At 45.3% G+C, this 22,718-nt stretch overlaps 1 protein-coding gene across 1 annotated transcript in view; it reads left to right on the plus strand.

Annotated features, from left to right (window-relative positions):
* Positions 1-20,845, plus strand: part of BRINP1 (BMP/retinoic acid inducible neural specific 1) — a 94,437-nt gene extending 73,592 nt beyond the window's left edge. Inside the window, exons 6-8 of the mRNA XM_054007965.1 lie at positions 7,782-8,018; positions 12,310-12,532; positions 19,200-20,845. Of these exons, the coding sequence (XP_053863940.1) occupies positions 7,782-8,018; positions 12,310-12,532; positions 19,200-20,340 (1,601 nt within the window). The 3' untranslated portion in view covers positions 20,341-20,845. The remainder of the gene's footprint in view (positions 1-7,781; positions 8,019-12,309; positions 12,533-19,199) is intronic.
* Positions 20,846-22,718: the final 1,873 nt, after the last annotated feature.

Consider the following 22,718-nt stretch of genomic DNA (forward strand, 5'->3'; position numbering starts at 1 on the left):
TGTAATATACTTAGGCTTTTGTAAGGCATTTGACTTGGAATGCATGACATTTTGGTTAAAGAATAAGATAAATATAAAATTAACATGGCACACATTAAATGGATCAAAAACTGGCTAACTGATAGGTCTCAAAATGTATCTGTAAACAGGCAATCATAGATTCATAGATTCATAGATTCTAGGACTGGAAGGGACCTCAAGAGGTCATCGAGTCCAGTCTCCTGCCCGCATGGCAGGACCAAATACCATCTAGACCATCCCTGATAGACATTTATCTAACCTACTCTTAAATATCTCCAGAGATGGAGATTCCACAACCTCCCTAGGCAATTTATTCCAGTGTTTAACCACCCTGACAGTTAGGAACTTTTTCCTAATGTCCAACCTAGACCTCCCTTGCTGCAGTTTAAACCCATTGCTTCTGGTTCTATCCTTAGAGACTAAGGTGAACAAGTTTTCTCCCTCCTCCTTATGACACCCTTTTAAATACCTGAAAACTGCTATCATGTTCCCTCTCAGTCTTCTCTTTTCCGAACTAAACAAACCCAATTCTTTCAGCCTTCCTTCATAGGTCATAACTGAGTGGGTCTGTTTCCAGTGAGATCCCACAGGGATTGGTTCTTGGCCCTACACTATTTAACATATTTTACCAATGACCTGGAAGAGAACATAAAATTATCACTCATAAAGCTTTCAGATGACACAAAAATTGGGGGAATGGTAAATAATGACGAGGACAAGTCACTGACACAGAGAGATCTGGATCACTTGGTAAACTGGATGCAAGCAATGTGCATTTTTATATGGCTAAATGTAAATGTATACATCTAGGAACGAAGAATATAGGCCATGCTTACAGAATGGGGGACTCTATCTTGGGAAGCAGTGACTCTGAAAAAAAGATTTGGGGGTCGAGGTGGATAATCAGCTGAACATGAACTCTCAGTGTGATGCTGTGGCCAACAGAGCTAATGCAATCCTGGGATGCATAAACAGGGGAATCTTGCACAGGAGTAGAGAAGTTATTTTACCTCTGCATTCGGCATTCGTGTGACCACTGCTGGAATACTGTGTCCAGATCTGGTGCCACAATTCAAGAAGGGTGCTGATAAATTGGAGAGGGTTGAAAAGCCACAAGAATTATTAAAGGATTAGAAAATGGGTCTTATAATGATAGACTCAAGGAGCTCAACCTATTTAGCTTAACAAAGAGAATGTTAAGGCATTACTTGATTACAATCTATAACTACCTACATGGGAAAAATATTTAGTAATGGGCTCTTCAATCTAGCAGAGAAAGGTACAGCGTGATCCAATGGCTGGAAGTGGAAGCTAGACAAATTCAGACTGGGAATAAAACATACATTTTTAATGGTGAAAGTAATTAACCATTGAAACAATTTACCAAGGGCCATGGTGGATTCTCCATCACGTAGAATTTTTAAATCCAGATTGGATGTTTTTTCTAACAGATCTGCCCTAGGACTTATTGGGGGGAAGTTCTCTGGTCTGTGTTATGCAGGAAGTCCCATTAGACCAGCGGTTCTCAAACTAGGGCCTCCGCTTGTTCAGGGAAAGCCCGTGGCGGGCCAGGCTGGTTTGTTTACCTGCCGCGTCCACGGGTCCAGCCGATCGCGGATCCCAGTGGCCATGGTTCACCGCTCCAGGCCAATGGGAGCTGCGGGAAGTGGTGCGGGCCGAGAGATGTGCTGGCCACCGCTTCCCGCAGACCCCATTGGCCTTGACCAGCGAACTGCGGCCAGTGGGAGCCGCGATCGGCTGAACTTGCGGATGCGGCAGTAAACAAACCTCTCCAGCCCACCAGGGGCTTTCCCTGAACAAGTGGCGGCCCTAGTTTGAGAACCACTGCACTAGACGATCATGGTGATGCCTTCTGGCCTTAGAATCTATGAATAATGAACACAGTCTCACTCAGAAACTCCCATAATCCCTAGAGAGAGAGAGATGGGGGAGGGGAGGAAAAGGGGGAGATGGTTGGGGGAGATTGTGATGGTCTGAACGGAAAAGGAGGAACAGAGGGAGGGGGAACCAAAAGGTAGTGGTTGGGATGGAGAGGACAGGAGAAGGCTGACAGAAAGAGAAGAGGAAAGGTTGAGAGTCCAGACAGGGAAGGAGGAAGGTACTGGTTGCGATGGGACTTCAGACAAGTGCTCGCTGCTGGCTGCATCTCAGCTGTGTGAACTGGTTCAGTGAATACTCATGGTGAGAGCCTGTGGAATAACAAGATAACCAGCACACACGGTTTAACTGCTACAACACAGGGCAAACCCAACACTTGCCAACCCAGAGCTAAGGGAAAGACATAGGGGCAGGGAGAAATGGTCTCCTTTTAATAAAGCAAAGTGACCTTTAAAGCTACACCTTAATGTTATCCATCCAATCTGGAGGGTGGTTCGCTGAATAATTATTTAGGCTCTTTTCTCTCCTCTCCAGCTGCTTTGTGAGAGCTCATTAAGAATTAGTCACAGGGCTGCAGGTAATGAATCGTGACTTAGTCTACTTTGATCTGATTAGCAGCCAAGCATGAGCTGCTGACAGAAATCCGTGTTCCTGCCTTCATGTCGCTCTGCTCGGAGGCCAGTTCAATAAAAGAACAGTGTCTTCATGACAGGGAAGATTTCTGATTCCCAAACAGCCGGCCGGAGCCAGACCTTGACTGAAGCCTACACGTGAGAGCATCTCATTCTCAAGGAAGAGCCCAAGCCCCTGGCAGTCATAGGCCCAAGATGTAATGTTCAGATCCAGAGTCAAAATACCTCAAAGGTCATCTGAAGGCTTTGATTAGGCCCTTTATAAGATATAAGGATCTGCTGCAAGATTTAGAACTGGGTCTAAATGTCCTCAAACATCAGAGTACGTGAACTGAGTAGAAACATTCACTGATGAAAGAGCATGTGTGTTTGCGTGGCTGGGCGTCAGCACGTATGCATTCATGTATGTCCGCGTTCTTCTTATCTCTTTGGCCTGCCCTAGGCATTCTTGCCCACCTTCATTGTAGGCTGTAAGGAGTTGAGCACTGGCTGATTCTGTTGCTGATTGGAAAGGAATTGGCTGTTGGAGGTGTTTGGCTCTGTGTGGCAATGCTGGAGATTGCAAGCAGAGCTGGCTAGAAAATGGAATGTCCATTCCGTGGAAAATTCTGACATTTCAAAATTGATTTTCATTCCGAAACGGAACCAGAATTTCTAAATCTCCAGCAAAACAAAAGGTTCCCCAAACCATTCCATTCTGAAATATCAAAATGCTTTTCTTTGACAGCATCAAATCTTTTTGCTTCAATATGGGAACCATGTTTCCTTTTGATAACGTCAGCACAGTAACCCGAAACACTATTATACTGTATTTGTATATTAGATCTATGCAAATAGTTAATATAAGGGAAAAAGTCAAAACGAAAGGAATTGAAATGAGAAAGTTGAAATGAAACATTTCAGCATCACCTTAATGAAATGAGAAAGTCAAAACAATTCGTTTACATTTTCTCCCCATCCAGATATTTCCCACAACACATTTGGATCGCAACAAAACTGCATTTTTCAAGGGAAAACTGTTCCATCAACATTTTTGTCACTCAGCTCTAATTGTGGGGCTGTGGGAAGGTGTGCAATCTGCTTTTTAGATATCTCCAGGCCAAGGCCAAAACACCTCTCCAAGAACCCTTCCTAAGTGAATTCACGTCCCTTCTCACCAGCTCCCATATCCTCTCTCTGCTCCTACCTCAGTTTGACCAAACCTCTGCTCCCTCCAGACTTTAAAGAGGGCCTTTGCACTTTTTTGTGTCAGACATTCATCCTATGATTGATCCTGACCAATGGGTTACCAATTAAGGTGTGCAGTCTTCCAGAAGCATGGTGGGTGAGAAAGCACAGGTGTGCATGCCTGTCTCTGGTCTGAGTGTGTATGTGTACCTCTGTGTGTTTACATGTGAATGGGAATAGGAGTGTAGGTGTGTGTGATTATATTCCTACAACCTTAACATTCAACCCCCCCATCGGGGATTTCCTAGCCTGGACGGTAATCTTTGTGCATAGCATGGAGTCCCTGTAGAAAGGCATACATCTTCTGCAGGATGGGTGGAATTTTTAAGCTGCAGAGCTGTATTTCTTGCATCCAAGTCCATGTTTTGGAAGAATGAGTGCATGAGTCCCTGAGCCAGCCAAGCATTTAAACATGTGCTCATCTTTAAGCCCCATTAGTAGCTGCATTGAAATCAATAGGACTGCTCATGTGTTTAAACGCAAACACATACTTAAGTGCCTTGATAGATTGAGTCTTAGTCTAACTGATAATCAGGCCCGTACTTACTCACTAAGCTCCCTTTATACCACACTGACATTGTGAAGGGACCTGTAGAAGGGTGAATGGACTGCTGATGAACCCCTCATGGCCGAGTGTGCGGCTTTTCCTCATCCAGCACACACTCACGGCTGGGTGTAGGCCCCCCTCATCTAGAACCCCCTGCCGATGGTTGCTCTAGCCCTGCAGTGGTTTCTCTTCTTTGTCACTCAGCCCTCTAGCCAGGGTCTGCCTTAGGCTTGCTTCATTCCTGTGTCCTCCAGAGACCTTCCCTCCCCCACTCAGATTTCCTTCTCACCATGCATGGCCTCCCTGTTTCCTCAGGTCTCTCTACTACCACACAAGTGACTGCAGAGTTCTTCACACTCTGCCTTCTGCTCCACACTGCTTCTCTTTGTACCGCTACCCAGCTCCTCTCCAGCTAGGCTTCATCTTCAATTAAGTCTGGCCTACCCTCTAGGAGCAACCGGGTGGGTTAATTGGGCTCTCAGGCCCACATGAACCCTTTCACCACCTGTGTGGGGTAGGCACCCCAGCACCTGGCCTTAAACCAAGGGTAAATCCGTTTATGCAGTGTAAAGCAGTCTTAGTATAAATGAGCGTTAGGACCTGCTAGTGCACATCTGTGAGGGGACACATATTTCTGTGGGGGTGTGTGAATATAGGAGTGTGCATGTATTGTATGTGAGGGGGTGTTTGTTTGAAAAGGGTTTCTGCATCTTTGGCCATGCATTATACATGCAGTATACATTGCGGACATGCATGGGAGTGTGTAGGAGTGGGCATTTGTGGTCTGTATGTGAGGGGGAGATGAGTGCCAATCAGAAGTGCGCACCATGTGTCTAGCTACGTATGCAAATGGACAGGGTGGCTCCCCACAGGTTAGCTGGGCTGTTATGCATCAGAAAACAGTCCCCATTAGCCGGGATGGGGAAGCGTGTTGGTGCTGCTGTCCAACTAAGGTTAAAAAAGAAAGTTTGGTGAACTGAAAAGCATAACAACATTTTAGGCTTTGCATCTCAGAGGCCAGGATAGGCCATTCCTGTAGAGTGTAGACAAAGGACTGAGTCAAGTCCATGGAACCTAGACCATTCCTTTAGGGTCCATGGAAGCTGATGAGTCCAGTTCATGGCTAGCTATTGCCCCAGATCCTCTGAATCTAGGAGCCCTCAGGGTCTCAAAGATCTTTCTCCAGGTGCTTTGAAAATCTCAAAATCCTTAGCCGCTCCATACTCACTTTCCATTGCCAAGGCAAGTGGAGTCAAGTCTTGGAGCCTGGCAACTGGAGATCTTCACCTACCTCGAGTATTGAGGTTTGAAAAGGAAACTCCCTTCTATAGATGGATAAGATGATAGTGCATGGCAAAATCCAGCAAGGTGCTGAGCAACTGCAATCCCTTTTGGAGTCAAAAGGAGGAGTCCTGAGGTTCTTCTTGAGACCCATCCCAGGAGAGATCAGTAGGACATGCAGGGGCTCACCCTCCTTTTGTATGTGCCCCATTGTTTGATGGAGCTCCCCCTGCCACCACACCCCACCCCTGATTCTCACAGAGTATGCATGACGGACATGGTTTTCATAAGTGTGGAGAACCCATAACTTCCAGGGTAGTTGGTAGTGGCTACAAATGCTCAGTGCCTCTGAAAACCAGGCCCCAAACCTTTTCCTCATGCATGTGTCCCAAATATTACCTCTGGCTGAAGACAGCACTATATTTATTCTGCCTGGCAGCTGCCACTGCTCTGCGCTTGATTGAGAATTAGGTCAGACAATTGGACAGCTCACTGCCAGTGGACATGGCATTCTGCATAAACTATGTCTTGTGCACAAGGGGGTAAGAAAAGGAGGTTTGGGATGTCCCCTTTGCCTTGGTTATTCTCCAGTATCTGAGCTACTCTGTCCTGCACCAGAGAAGGGAAGGGTGTTCATTAAAACGAGCACTGAGGTGGGTTCTCAGGAGCTCCCAACCACCTTTCTATCGCCGAGAGTGCAAATGACTCATCACGAAGATGGGGGCTCAACTCCTGAATGAGATCACAGCCCTCCTGCCCTTTCTCCACAGTTTCACCCTGTGAATTATTGTCTTATTTTCATTCCACTCCAATGAGCTGTCAGCGATGGATACTGTAATTCAGAGCAATAGAAACACAAACAGATGGGTAATTGACCCGCGTGCCTTCATTACACTGCAGTTCAGCACTGCTGTTCAAGCCATAAACTCCTTTATCTGCCAGTCTGAAATCCCTGGGCCTTTTATGAGGAAAGGCGATCAGGCCCAGCTTCTTCACTCAGTTATTGTTCTCCCCTGCCTCATGCACTTCAGAAACTGACAGAGTCTGACAAGCAGAACTTATCAGGTACAAGGAAACAGCTGTGAATCCTATAGGGCCCCAGGCCGTCTGTAGGGAGCCCACAGACTTGGGCTTTAACAGGAGAGCACAAAAAAATATCTATAGTCTGTGTGTGTGTGTGTGTGTGTGTGTGTGTGTGTGTGTGTGGGAGGGGGTATGTATGTAGGGCTAGATTCTCAGCATGTGTAAAGTATCAAAGCTACATTGAGGTCAGTGGAACCATGCCAGTCTCCATTAGTAAGAATGTGGCACCTACTCTTTATGTTGGGATTTTCAAATGAGATGAAGGGAGTTAGACACCCAGCTCTCATTGAAATCCTGTGGGACATGGGCTCCAAAATCCCTAATCACCAGTACAAATTTCCCCCTATATTCTTTTTCTTTCTTGTCTATGGTAATTCTTTCTGTCTACCACTCTCTAGCCTTTCCTTCTTTCTGTCTTTCTTTCGTCTTTCTTGCGTAGGTCCGACGTTTCCACACCATGAGAGATATTTAGTCTCCAACAAAATAGGTCAGAATGGCATAATGCTCATTATATCTGAACTAGCACTCGGTGAATGAGGCTGAAAAAGTCCATTCGAGGAAAAGGTATAAAGGCCAGCACTGTGTACCAGGGTGGAACATATTGTAGTGGAGTCTGGGGCCTAGTTGAATAGAGACAATCTCCACCCAGTGTGGGATAGAGGGGACTCTGGGGTTGGGCTAAAGAGGCAGCCCCTCCCAGGCAGCTCTGTGGGGCTACAGGTTTTTAGCAGGCTTTTTCTAGCACCTAATAGTATAACAATGTCAATTTCACCTAAAGGACTCCCTCCTTATGTCTCTTCTTGCAGAACACACTGTGGTGTATTTTCCAAGGCTTGTGAGCTGATACCCCACACCATGACCTCCTTAAGGCCAGCAGATGCAATCTGATCTCAGCTGAGCAGTTGCAATGTGCTTGAGGCATAAATCTTGTACCCCAAATTCCTTGCTCCTGACAACTAGGGAAGAAATCTTATAGCAACTTTTAATTCGTCTGTGTCACCTTCCCAAGCTGTTAATGAAACAAGTTTAAAAAAAGGAACAGCAACCCACAACATTTATTTTCACATTCCCTGCTCTTGTCTCCGCACCAGGTCTCCAGATCATCTTCCCTCAGTATTTACAAGAGAAATTTGTCCAGTCTGCGTTGAGTTACATCATGTGCAATGGAGAGGGGGAGTATGTGTGTCGGAACAGCCAGTGCGGCTGCCAGTGCGCTGAAGAATTCCCACAATGCAACTGTCCCATCACCGACATTCAGATCATGGAGTACACGCTGGCAAACATGGGCAAGTCCTGGACGGAAGCTTATAAAGATCTGGAGAATTCAGGTAACCAGGAAGAAGGGCTGTTTTCCAGCTTCTGTGGTCTTGATGTTGTTGTTTTAATAATGATCAGAGCAAGGGTTGTTAGGCAAATGAGTTTCTCTTCCAGAAAACATTTTGACTTTTCATTAAACACCCCCCTCCCACACTGAAAAAAAAAACCTAAATATTTTTGGCCTAATATCTAGAAGCTTTTGTTTTTCAGATGTTCTTTTTTTTTGGACAAAAATTTGAAAATTTGTATGTGAAGCAGACACTTTTCATGATGAATGTTGTTTCACAGAAAACCCAATGTTATATCTAAAACCAGTTTTGATGGAAAATTCTCTACCGGGCCTGCTAGCATTCCAAACAATCTATTTCATCATTAAACAGGAGCGATATTTAGCTTCGTTATAGATTAGCCACAATGTAAATGGTGCAGAACGTACCTTTAGCTCTCCCAGAATGACACACTCCTTATCGGTGTACTGGCAGCTCATGTGCAAATATCACAGGGCAGATTAAGCCCCTTTATGACAGAGATGTGCTGTGGGGAGATGGGGGCGGGGGGAAGCTCTGAGTGCTGGTGTCTGGTGGCTTGAAGTTCCTGATTTTCGTGTGGTTTAGTCTGCTGGCTTTATTGGCGTTTTGTCTGCATGATGTTGGCGTAACCTAGATCTGAATCGGGCCCATTATTAAGCTTTCATAAAGCATAATGCTTTCCGGGGCTCTAGGTGGGATGCAGGAGCATTGGCCCTTGTTACGCCTGTGGGGAAGGTACAATAAATGCTCCACCCAGCAGTCCCCTGAGCCCTAGAGGGGTGGAGTTACTGCTCCTGCCTGGACACACCCCTTTTGAAGTGGGAATTAATCCATGAAGCGCTAGCTAGTCCCCTCCTCCCTGCACTACATGCACTTGTTAGTGCTTGCAGCCAAATTATACCTGCCTCCGGCATGGGAATGCAAGTTGTCAGGAAGGGGCTGCCCTCCTAGGGGGTTTTCCTTTTGGAGTTGTGTGACACGACATGCACCCGAAGCAAATTCAGAGCACATTTGGCTTTTGGCCAGCTCTGCTGTGGGTTTGAAATTAATGGTGTTTCGTGCAATTTGGTGCTTAAGTCGTAACTGCTCTATTCAGGCTCTGAATTGACAAATGCTCCTTTGTCCCATGAGGAAATGGCGCTAGACCTTGGATAAAATGCTTTTAATGAAAACCTCCCTGGGGGAGCCTTCACAGCATCACAGCCACGCTTCTCAGCCGGTCCTTTGTTACTCATTGTTTTGTAGCCTCCTGACCCCTTGATGGTCTAACTTAGGTGCCCTACAGTGGACCTCAAATGATCTGCCATCTATATTTCAGTGCCTGGAAACTGCATTCACTGTTGCTCCAAGTGGTTCTGCTCCCACTCCGATTTTACACCTGAGGAACCATTGAGACAGATCCTCAGTTGGTGCAAATCAGCATGGTCAATGGAGCTGCCAATTTACGTTTCCTGGGGAGCTGACCCAGTGACTTAAATGGAGCTGTTCCTGATTTGAATTGGGATAAGAGGAGAATCAGAATCTCACATCCTAACCATTGTTGCCATTACAGACCCCAGGCATATTTTGCAAGTGTAGAGGTGTTAAAACTGGCCAGAGTCATCAGAGTTCACTATATTCTGCCTCCCTAAATTCCTCTTGCAGTCTCATTTGAATAGGGAGTTTCTCACTTCATGTTGTGTTGCAGTGCACACTTAAACTGCTGCCATGTTCCTTCCCAGAGGTGGATGCCTTTCAATGATGGCTGAAGTGACACCTATTTGTACTTTGTATATCCAATTGGTACATTTCAGTCATCAATTTGTTACATTCCATATAAAGTATTCCTTGGAGTGAAAAGTGTCATTAAATCTAAGGTTTAATTAGCATTTTGCTTCACTGTGCTAATAAAACGTCCTTATTTAGTTAGTCTTCATCCATGGAAAAACATTTTGATGAAAATCTCCAATATTATCTCTTAGGCCTTCTTAACCAAAATGGGAACAGGGATGTAACTGTGAATTTAAGATGCACATCAGCTAATGGCAGTGGAGTGCAACTCAAAAAATCTAACATCAGTTCCTGCTTCTGCCACAGACTCTCAGTGTGATCTCACAAAATCATATGAGGGCAGATCCTCTGCTGGTGAAAACTGGTGTGGTTTCTTTAAAGCCAATGAAACCATACTGATTTACACCAGCTGAGAGTATGCCCCATAATTGCTGTGTGCCTTAGTTTCCCATCTGAAAAATGGGCACAATAACACAGCCTATTTCTGTCTTGTCTAATTAGTAGAGCTGGACAATTTTCCTTCAAATCTATTTTGGAAGAAAAATTGGGTTTTGAGTAAATGTGGGGAGGGTGCGGGGGGTGTGTGTGTGTGTGTGTAACAGTCTCTACTTTCCCTGGAAAATTCCAACTTTTCATTGAAAGACTGAACACCTGAAAACCGCAAACATTTTGGCTGAAATCTAAAAAAAAAATATTTGGAAATGTTACCATGGTGCCTCATGGGAGTTGTAGTACAGGTACCTTATGCCTCCATTCTCCTCTGTAGGCTGGGCTCCCCAGCCAGACAACATCTCCCAAGATGAACCAGAGCTGCAGAATTCCCATGATACACTGTGTGACTCAAAAGAGAAGACTGTGGTACATTGTGGAAAAATTTCTGCGAGGGGAGGGAGGAATAAAATTCCAGCCAGCTCTACTACTTAGAATCCAAACTGTTTGGAGCAGGGTCTTTCTATTATGTGTGTTCAGTGCCTGGCACAATGGGATACTGGCCCCAGCTGGAGTTTCTAGGTGCCATTTTAATATATATAAATATTAACTAAGAAACTGGTTTTCTTAAAGTCAACCTTAGCTTTGGGAACCAACACCCTGCAGCTTTTAGTTTGCTGGCTTTGTTTTGTGCTGCCGGTATCAAAATACACACAATGAACTCAAATTTCAACCCCTAGTCTCTACAAAATCACGGCACGTCCATCATCAGAGAGAAAAGAGCTCGGCCTTTCACACAAACAGGCTTTGGAGGAAATTGATTTGTAAGGGGCGGGAAGCAAATGCAGAGCTTTTATTGCTAAAAGGTACTAGGTATAATCAGTGCGGTCCACAGAAGCAATTATACATGATGATAGTTTCAGAGGACAGGGGAATGGGAGGGAGTCGTTTTGAGGGGAGGAGGAGAAAGGGACTGAATGCCACATTATAAATGGAGTGGATTGCAGATGACTAAAAAAAGAAAATCTCCCAGCTGCCTTTGGGGAAGGAATGTAGGAAACCAGATGTCCTATGGTCTTTATAGTGTGGTGGTAGTGATTATTTTTTTATTAGGTGCTCAGATTGTATGGTGATGAATATCTGTCTACCTCCCTAACTACCTACTTGGCTAATACATAGACTTTCTCTATTAGGCTGCTAGTTTTGAGTTAGAGGTTGAACAATAGGAAATGTGTAGTAAAAAAAACCAACATTGATCATTTATAAGGAATTTTCATACCACCGGTCCAAAAGGGAATAATTTTTCAGTTATATGAAAAATTTCAGGAAAATCTCTCTAGAAAAATTTTGCTTGGATTTTTCACTTTTTGCTTTTTTTCTCCCTCTCCCCTCCCCCCCCACTTTTTTTTTTTTTTTATTTTGCCACCAAAAGAGAGAAAGGGAATGGGGAGGACATGAAAACAATAAACTGAAAGCCAGAAAAAAGTGACAATGTTTTTAATTTTCTGGTGTGGTGGTGCAAAAAATGGAAAATTTCAAACAAACCAAATTTGTTCATGGCAATTTCTGAATTTGAAAGAAAGGCCATTTTTAAATGGAAACATGTTTCACTTCAATACATTTTTAAACCGCTCTAATCTCTACATTTTCCCTAGTGGAATCCCCGATCCCATATAACTGGGTCCTTGCTGGGACACCCTTCCCATTTAGCAATAGCAGGGTGGGTACAACCCCACGATGCCTTTGGTGACCCGTCCAGGTTAAGATCCCATGCCCTGGAGTATTAATTCTCCATCTGTGTTCTTCTGCTGCAAGTATACATGGAAAATATCTCACCCATAACATGCGTTGGCTATAAATCCCCCCTTATAACAGCAATGACAACCACAGAATTAGGGTGTTTCCTGGGGAATAATGACAAACCTGGGGATTAATGCTCATCAGCTTCTTTCAGCTGGTCATTAAGGCCCTACTGCACCTTGACTGTTATTGCTTCAATAGCTAGTATTAGGCCTTGTGCCCGCACTAATGCATGAGTCACTCAAAGCCTGCCACTTTGGTTGTGTGTTCCTAGATGAGTTTAAATCCTTCATGAAAAGGCTACCTAACAACCACTTCCTGACCATCGGGAGCATCCACCAGCACTGGGGCAATGACTGGGATCTTCAGAACCGATACAAACTCCTGCAGAGCTCCATGGAAGCCCAACGGCAGAAGATCCAACGTACTGCCCGCAAACTCTTTGGCCTCAGTGTCCGGTGCCGGCACAACCCTAACCACCAGCTGCCTAGAGAAAGGTACTTATACCCCCACCTTCTGCATCCATGGCAGGTCCGTGCCGATGGCCTCAGTGAGAAGCACTAGGCAGGGGGGTTGTTTTATTTTATTTTTTGAATACTTGGTGCCTCTTTCTTCTTTTACAAAGCTCAGAGCAATGCAGAGAAAACTGTGGACCTGGAGTGATTCAGGCCCCGGTGACATAGCTACCAATGAGAGCGTGAAAGAAGGAAAGAGGCATGCTCAGAGTTATTGAGGAAATGGGTGTCCTGTCACAGCTATAGCAGCTGTAGATATTATATAGTAATCGCTGACTCCTCACAGCCTTTCCGGGTGGCAGGATTCAGAGCTGTCTCCCACCATTTTTGGAGTTCTGTCTCCATGGTTTTAATGAACATTTCTCACCCTATCGTAGCTCTTGTCTGGAACTGAGGAGTGTTGCTTGAAACCCTGGAAATAATGAGCGGCTGGTATCTCCTCTTCCAAGCCGCTCTGGGAGCGGATGGGCCAAGTTAGCATTTGTAGATGAGCTGCTTTTTTTCACCAGCTTGATCAGCTGTCTGTTCTATTTCGAGAGATAATTAATTGGCTAACTAGAGGCTCTTGTAACCATTTTATCCATAGGGCAATGAGCATTCTGAGCTTTCACGTAGCCATATGCAGTCAATGTCATGCTTCCAGGTCCTTAAGGCCTCTTTAATCACAGAGGATTGTTGTGCAGGTGAACAATATCCCATTGAGGAGACCAGGGATAGTTCAAGGTTAACGGATTTTTATTTTCTTCTGGAGAACATTTTCAAACTGACCCCTCTAGACGGTTGGCTAAGTCGTTACAAACGAACCTGGCTTCTGCAGAAGTAACATAGACATTCATATATTATCTTTGAATCGTGCATCATCACCACCACCAAAAGCAGAAAACAGCACCTAGCAAATATGCAGCCAACCGCGCTGATACAAAGCTTTATATAAATATGTCGTTAGCATTTCGCTTCTATTTTAAAAAGCCAGCCAGGCAGAAAGGGAGCCTCCAACAAGCACTATAAAAGCTGGGTGAGGGAGGATGAAATGGATGCTGGCAGCTGAGTTTTTAACTGACTGATGTGTTTGATTTGTTTAAGTCAACACCACCAGGCATATTATCATTTCCACTCTTATGTGTCATTCCGCATTTGTAGTAAGTTGGGGGACTGGCTCGGTAGACAGATATGGAGAGAGAGGTATGTATTTCAGTGTTCTTTTTATTGGGGCTAGGAAACATTCTAATTTTCTAATTGTATATATTACATAGAGACAGATGCTTATCATTCATGCCACTGGCTTTGAAAGGATGGAGGGGTTATATTAACAGCACGTCTCTCTCTCTTTCTCTCTCTTGTGCACAAAAGCATAATAGAAAAGTACATTATATATTCAATAGCAACCTAAAGGAGAGAGAAATAGAATTGTCATTCACTGCCCTCCAGGAAAAAGAAGAGGAAGTGTTTCCATGAAAAAGAGAGGGTAGAGATTTTTGTAATTGGAATGATACTACTATGACCTTTGTCAATAGTGGAGAAAGAAAGAAAGAAAGGAAGAAAGAAACTGTAAAGATTTGCATTGATTTGCTTTTTCTTAAAAGTACATTGTCCATATCAAGTTCATAGGTTTTAAAAAAGAAATGACTCCTTAATTCTCGTAGCCTATATTAAAGCATGTCGTAATTTATTTAAATTTGAAAACTGAATGGGCACACATAAGTTTTAGAGTTAATAAAGAATACACACAGAGGACCATCTCTCCCGGCCTCTAGTCTTATTGACATTAGCTAAGAATACATTTCACAGTCTTTAAGAATGAAAATAGTAGCACACACTTTCACTTCACTACGGCATCAAGCCATCATGGCAACTATCGCTTGATGAGAAATAGGGGGCTGATTCACAAAAATATTAAAAATCCCCCATCCCCTTTATTTTTCAATGAACTGTTGACACAAATGTGAAATTAAATGTTTAAGTTCACATTTTAACTAGCGTACATAGCTACCATCCAGATGAAAATCTCATTTCCCTTCACATTTCCCCCAAACCTGCCCTTCAGCCTTGCCCAAAGAAATGAACTTTGGAGTGACTCCAGAAGGTCAACAAATCTGAACTCTTTTAAACCAGAGGGACGAGAGCGAATCATTCCAAAGTCAAAGGTCCCTCAAAGAGACCACTCTGCCTGCAGCTCCCTTTATCTCTGGTGATGGGTCATCCACTGGTTTCAACTGCAGCCTGGTGACACAAATAGACAGAACTGACAGAAATGTAAAGAGCTAATGGCGTCTTCACCATGCATGTTGTTTGTGGTTTGCAGTTTGCATTTCACAGGGCTTGAAGAGAAAATACTAGGTTGGTCAGTTTATCGTCCATCTCATTTTCTGGTTCTAATGTGCCAGCACAACGTGTTTAGTGTTCACAGCATTACAGAGGGATTGTTTGAATCTGACAACAAAAAAACATGGAAATTTAACTCCCACTTATAACCTTTTTTGGGGGGGAGGGAGCAAGAGACACCCATCTAAAACATACTGGTTTACTCTGACATTTGCTTTCAGATGGTGTCTGTCTTTCATTGCACCTCTTTCTTTCATGCCTATAGCTTGTCCCTAGGCATGCTCTGGGTTTTGCTTCTTATTTTATTTATTTATCTATTTAGTGCAGCCATCAGCAGATGGTATTTTTTCCCCTGTCCTGCTTGCATCTCCATAGCGCTGAGACACAGAAAACACGGTACCATCCTCTGCTCCCTTCCCATCACCGCTTCACAATGCTGATTTGGGGAAGAGGAAAATTGCTAGTTTCTAGATCTTGGCTGAGCCGCCTTTCCTGTTCTTCACGGCCTCCTCTTGGATGGGATGCTCAGCGAACGAGTGGGTGGGAAGAAGGGTAGTCTGCATTTGTACAATCCAACCAGCATCGAGGCTGGACTAGGACATAATGATCTGATTCTGTAATTGCCATGGTGTGGGGAACAGGCCTGTCATGTTTCTCTAATTCCTATCAGGTCAACTCGTACTATTCTGGCTTATTTCTGTTTATCTGGCATGTGTGGCCGCTGTAAATTCGTCTTTTCATTGCACTGAGCCATTTGTAGCCCAGACGGATATCCGTGTAGATCATCTTCTGAAATGTGCCGGGTCACACACAACCAACCTCCTTCCCCTCTTAGTCTCTTGCACTCACTAGAGTGGTTGGACAGTAATCTAATTCCACTGACTTCAGTGGATGCATCTGAAGAAGTGAGGTTTTTACCCACGAAAGCTTATGCCCAAATAAATCTGTTAGTCTTTAAGGTGCCACTGGACTCCTTGTTGTTTTTGTCGATACAGACTAACACGGCTACCCCCTGATACTTGACTTCAGTGAAGTTACTGCTGATTTACACCGGTGTAAGCGAGCTCAGAATTAGACACAAAGGGCCTGATCCCACACTCTGCTCCACCAGCTTTACATCACTGAAACGCTCAATACGTCAGTGGAGTTACCTCCATGTATCCCCAGTGGAAAGGAGCGGAGAATCAAGCCACAGGAAATCTTTGAGTGCATGATGCACATGGAAGGCCAAATTCAGCCCTGGCATAAGGAAATCAATAGAGTTGTGCTTACACCAGAGCTAAAACTGGCCCCTGATGTTAAGGTATAGGCATATGTATCTGTTAAATCATGTGTAGTGTATTTCTCTCTATTCTTTGTATATGAGAGTGTGCATGGTGGTTATTTAAGTTTATGTGCAATGTGTGTGTTTATGTATATAGAAAACCCAGAGATACAGTATGAAATGTATGTTGGCACATACACACGTGCGCACACACTCACTCTACAAACACCCATAACTACCCAATGAACCCCACCTATACACATACACCCACGATATAAACGATAGTCTCGCCCGTCGCCCTGGCCTTGTTCCTATGTCAATGCAGCCCTTTGGCCTCTCAATTCCTCTTTCTTGCTCATGTGTTCGTAGCTCGTGCTGCATGGTGGCTATCACTGGAGCTGGGGAGTCATCGATACTTAGCTTCAGCAGAAGCCCCTTGCCTCTCTCTCCATGTTAATGCTCTTCTCTTCATTGCCAGATCAAATTCACTCAGGCAATTACTCTTTACCAACCTGCCAAGAGGCTGGTTTCAGCTTCTTCTCCAGTGGGCAAATTTCTTCCTGCTCTGGGGGGCTGAGCGACCGGTACTGGCAGTGCAATTTCATTGCAGGATGTGTCCCCAGCTCCTACCACACCAATGAGTCTCCATAGCAAGATATATGCCTATGAGCGTTACTCGTGACAGGTCAGCTTTATCCCTCTTCTGGCGCTGAGGCCAGTGCAAGGTGGCTTACAGAATCGCTGGGCAGAAGAACACTCTAGCCATACCCCTATCCTGGAATGCTCCCTACACCAGGCAGCTGTGCACTGGGGTCAGTGTAAAACCTGGGTAGGATTCGCTTTCCTTTGCCGGTTCCCAAAGGGGTCACTCCCTGGAGCCTTGACCCAGCTCTAGCACAGAGCAGGGACACAATTCAGCGCCAGGACCAAACCACATCCGCTTTCCATCTATATGGCCCCAGTCCCTTGCGAAGAGTAATACATGTGTTCTCCCAGCAAGCCTAAGGAAGGAATATCCCCATTGTTCAGACAGGGAACTGAGATGCAAAGAGATGATATGGCAGAGCCAAGACTTGAACCCCCGTCTTTCAAGCCCCAGCCCTGTGCCTCGTCCCTGAGTTCATCTTGCTGCCAGGGGGCTCCTCTGTTGTAACTGTCGTGGTGGAAATTGCAGTGTAGGTGGGAGCTTGGAATGTAGCTTTAAGACACAATAGCTGCTGTGAGCCTGGCAACCTGTGATTTCCCATTGTTGCCATTGAGCAGGGAGCTCCATCACCGGAGCCTCATGCTTCATCAATGAGCCTTTCACCCATGCAGCCAAAAAAACAATTTGGCAGATGGGCGGGTTGTTTTATTTCCCATGCACCTGCTCTAATGCTGCAGTTTTATATTTAGATCGCCACGTACAGCAGAAGCAAGGAATTGTGCGTCCCTCGAGGGGAAGGTGATCCGTCCATACTGTAGTCAGGGGGCCTAGTGGTTAGAGCACTTCAGGACAAGGGGGACATGGATGCTAACTCCTTCCCTTAGTGTCTTACTTTCCAGTCCGGATATTTATAGATGTCAGTGTCTTGTTTCCAAGTTCCCTAGCCTCTCTCTGCCTTTTCCCACTCGCAGGACAGATCTGGTGAGCTGTTATGGGGGAGAAAGACCCTGGCAGCTTCATGCCAAATGAGGGATGTGCTAATGGTCCCTTCACACTTCTCAGCCTTCAGCATTTTCCTGTTAATTCATTTCGCTCTCCTGTCCCTCTCAGTTTGAGCCTTTCACTCCCTTTCTTTCTGCTTTCTATTTTCCCTCCCTTTGCACAGTTCTCCTTTCTTACCACCCTCTCCCTGCTTCTTTCTCTCCTTTTGTCAGTTTCTCTCTTTCCATTTGCTTTTTTCTCTCCTCTGTTTTATTTCACACTCCCCCTTAATCTCTCCCTCCTTCCATCTCTGCTTCCAATTCTTTTCCACATCTCTTCCCTCTTCCTTATTTATTTCTTCCCTTCCATGTCTCTGTCTCCTTCACCCCTCTCTCTCACCCCTCCCTTCTCTTCTCTTCCTTGAGTCCTCTTGCTGTTCTTTGCTGCTGTATCATTTAATGCCTTCTTTGATACAGCTCACAGCTTAATGGTTCTTCCGCGGTCAGGCTATGCAGGTGCCATGAATTTCACTAATCCAGCTCTGAGAGCCTCTGTCCATAATCACTCCTCCTGTTCTGCAGGGACTGAATCCTAATTTGTCATTAGCCAGTCCTCTCACTACAGCGCTACCAAGACCTTTTTTGCCCAGAGGAGACAATGAAGTATTCATTAGTGAGGGGGGAGGGGCAGCTGTGCAGGGAGTTGGGGGGGGGGGGGCTGGTTAGAAAGGAAATACTGCATGGAGGTGCTAAGTGGTGGCCAGTCAGAAAGGCAACATTACAGGGGAGTTGGAGAAGCCATATATGGGGTTACTGCAATATAGAGTAATAGGGGCAGCCACTGAGATAGTGGGGTGGTTTAAGAATGAGGGTATTACAACAGAACTATCACCACACACCCAAGCCTCTGGCTTCTTGTCTGTCTTCACTGACCTGTGCACCATCAGCTGATCAAGGTTCCCGGGTTTGGCTCATTACATCATGAGCTCATTTTTGGGGGGGGAAGAGAGGGCTGGCTAGGAGGACGCCCTGAGTCACTGCCCAGTCTCAGCCTAGAGAAGCTCTTATAACCTGCAGCGGTTGGTAATGCTCCCCAAGGAACCAGCTGCCAGCGGGGGATAGTCAAAGGGGCCTTTCCCTGCAACCCCTTGCTGGGTTTGTCAGTTCCGCTCCCACTAGCGACTCATCAGCACTGATGAAGCCCCAGCAAGAAATTGAGGCCAGCTGGCCTTTCTTTTGCATGGTCCGTGCAGCGCAAAGGGAGTGATGCAGGATAGGGAAAGACTGGACCAGGATGTATCAAATGCCAGACACCAGAACATGCAGCTTCTGAAACCCTGCCTCACATACAATTGAAACTGGGCCCCTATTAAGGGTAGGGTGGGTAAGAGCCCATCTGTATACTTGAGGCTAAAGTTCTTGTTTTCCTGTTTGCAGGACAATACAGCAGTGGCTTACCCGGGTTCAGTCCCTGCTTTACTGCAATGAGAATGGGTTCTGGGGGACCTTTCTGGAGAGCCAACGGAGCTGCGTGTGCCACAGCAGCACCAGCCTGTGCCAGCGCCCCATCCCGTGCATCATCGGGGGCAACAACAGCTGCGCCATGTGTAGTCTGGCCAACATCTCCCTCTGCGGCTCGTGCAACAAGGGCTACAAGCTGTACCGGGGCCGCTGCGAGCCGCAGAACGTGGACTCGGAGCGCAGCGAGCAGTTCATCAGCTTTGAGACAGACTTGGATTTCCAGGATCTGGAGCTGAAGTATCTGCTGCAGAAAATGGACTCGCGCCTCTACGTGCACACCACCTTCATCAGCAACGAGATCCGCCTGGACACCTTCTTCGACCCCAGGTGGCGCAAGCGCATGTCCCTCACCCTGAAGAGCAACAAGAACCGGATGGACTTTATCCACATGGTGATCGGCATCTCCATGCGCATATGCCAGATGCGCAACAGCAGCCTGGACCCCATGTTCTTTGTCTACGTCAACCCCTTCAGCGGGAGCCACTCCGAGGGCTGGAACATGCCCTTTGGGGAGTTCGGCTACCCGCGCTGGGAGAAAATCCGCCTCCAGAACAGCCAGTGCTACAACTGGACCTTGCTGCTGGGCAACCGATGGAAAACCTTTTTTGAGACTGTCCACATCTACCTACGCAGCCGGACTCGGCTGCCCTCCCTGCTGCGCAATGAGACTGGCCAAGGGCCCGTGGACCTTTCTGACCCCAGCAAGCGTCAGTTCTACATCAAGATCTCTGACGTGCAGGTGTACGGCTACAGCCTGCGTTTTAACGCCGACCTGCTGCGCAGTGCTGTGCAGCAGGTCAACCAGTCATACACCCAAGGTGGGCAGTTCTATTCCTCGTCCTCTGTCATGCTCTTGCTGCTGGACATTCGGGACCGAATCAACAGACTGGCCCCCCCTGTGGCACCGGGTAAGCCTCAGCTGGATCTGTTCTCCTGTATGCTCAAGCACCGCCTGAAATTAACCAACAGCGAGATCATCCGCGTGAACCATGCACTAGACCTGTACAACACCGAGATCCTCAAACAGTCAGACCAGATGACAGCCAAACTCTGCTAACCCAGACTCTTCTGTGGACACATCAGTAACTGATCCTTTCGCTGTATAAAAAAAATGAAAAGAAAAAGGAAACAAGGAAAGGGGAAAGAAAAGAAAAGAAAATTTGTAAAATGTAATTAATATACAAAAAAAAAAGGGGGGAAAAAAAGAGGAAATTCTTCATTTGTTGGAAACTAAACCCGTTCTAGCAGCTGTATAAAACTGTCAGGCATGTTTGTTATTTCTATAATCCATCATAAATGGGTCACATCTTACTCTCTCTCGACCTTGAGGGTGTTGCTTGTTAGGACTCAGGTGCTGCAAAAATAAATCAGAGGGAGGATCAGAGCTGGGGGGAGGGACGTTTCGGTAATGAATTGTAAAGATTTCTGCTATGCAGGTGCCAAGACAAACAAATCAACAAACAAACCAACAAAGAATTATATATCAATGTAAAAGAACTGCCATTATTCCTAGTGGGAGTAAATGGTCAAAAGATAAAAGATATTTCTTCTGTTGAGATTTATATCAGCCTGATGTTTAATTATTCACCCCTCCTGTGATGAACTTTGTCTCTGGAAGGGAGGTGATGGCAGTCCTTTGAGAGTAATATCTATGGCTTGCACACACAAGGAGGAGTGAAGGACTACATTTTCCAAAGAGACTAGGAACTTGGTGTATCTCCATCTTTCGGCGCCCAACTGGAAACATCTTACCAGTGGGCCGATGCTCAGCACTTTCTGAAAATCAGCCCCTTTGAAGGACCAGGACCTCTACTGGAGCAGATCCCTAGCTGCTTCAAATGGTCAGTGCTCCATTGACACCATTGGTCATAGCTCCATTGGAGTCAATGGAGCTATGACAATTTACCCCAGCTTCACAACTGCAGCTACACAAATGTAAGGTGTCTCAAGTCAAGGACCAAAGAACAGAGGCACTCCAGATCATGTCACTTTGGAAAATATACAAGTTGAGTTTTTTTCACATATACTATACACACACACGTGTACACACACAAACGATCTCTACAAACAAAATCCAGGTTTCATCTGCAGACACTAAACTCTTTGCCCCATACGAAAGAAACAGATTGTTGCAAAAGTTCATCAAAATGACCACAACATTTGCACACAGACACACACAAAAAGAACAGACCTCCCAATCTCCCAAAATCACTACAGCAAAGTAGAAGTAAAATAGGTTGAATTATCAAAATGTAACCAAGCTAAGTAAAGTTGTGCACTGGGAATATATACTTCTATTATTTTTCAAAAATCCATAGAGCATATAATTGAAGATTTAGGGCGCAATCCACAACCTACTGAAGACAGGGTGAGGGGGACTCTTGATTGATTTCAACAGGTTTTGGTGAGGAATCAATAAAAAATAAGGAGGTGTAGTACCTAACAGGAGAAATACAGCTACTTGACCTGGTCAATTCAGGCAATAAAGCAGTATCTTCGTACAAGCTTCAGAGTAGCAGCCGTGTTAGTCTGTATCCGCAAAAAGAACAGGAGTACTTGTGGCACCTTAGAGACTAACAAATTTATTAGAGCATAAGCTTTCGTGGGCTACAAGAAGTGGGCTGTAGCCCACGAAAGCTTATGCTCTAATAAATTTGTTAGTCTCTAAGGTGCCACAAGTACTCCTGTTCTTTTTTCGTACAAGCTGGAACTGAGACCTTGAGCCAAACCTGAACCTAAGCCATGGGTCCTGATCTGGTTTGTGGTTTAATATTTCAGCTCAAAAAAGTTCAGATTTGAACCCGAACTCTGATATTCAGATGTGTTTGGATCTATGGTTTTGGATAGGCCCACGGCAAAGATATGGGGTTAAATTTTGTAACGTAGGTGTTTTTGAAAATTTTGTCCATGGAGTGCATTGATACCAGGCATCAAGTTAGACAATTAAATCTGGATTCAGACTCAGAGTTCAGTTTGCAAGGTTTTGGTTCAGGCTCATCTCTACTGTGCACCAAAGTGGAGGGAAGAGGATTAGCTAACCTTGAAAGAAACATACACTCATTTAGAGAAAGCCACAAGCAAACTAGCTAGGGGGAGGCTATACCCAAACTACTCTGAGCTGCTACCAAGAGAAGAAAGAGTAAAATCCGGCAGTCAGCCCATGTTGTGGGTATGATGGGGAGTCAGTTACATTTGTGACACCTCTTGTGTTTGTTTCCATGCATATTCCTGCCAGGGAACATGCTCACATTAGAAAGCAGTCACTTTTAAGCAAATACTGGAGAGTATTCGTGAGAAGCCAATTTCACATTTGTAATTATGAGTATTTGCAGTGGAAACTGTGTTTCTAAGAATTACATCCATCCAGTCAAGGACCAGGGACATACCATGTAATCTACCCGACCAATCAAAAGAGCTGAAAGTTAAGGAATAATA

This window comes from Malaclemys terrapin, chromosome 17 (assembly GCF_027887155.1).
Source record: "Malaclemys terrapin pileata isolate rMalTer1 chromosome 17, rMalTer1.hap1, whole genome shotgun sequence".
Lineage (NCBI taxonomy): Eukaryota > Metazoa > Chordata > Testudines > Emydidae > Malaclemys > Malaclemys terrapin.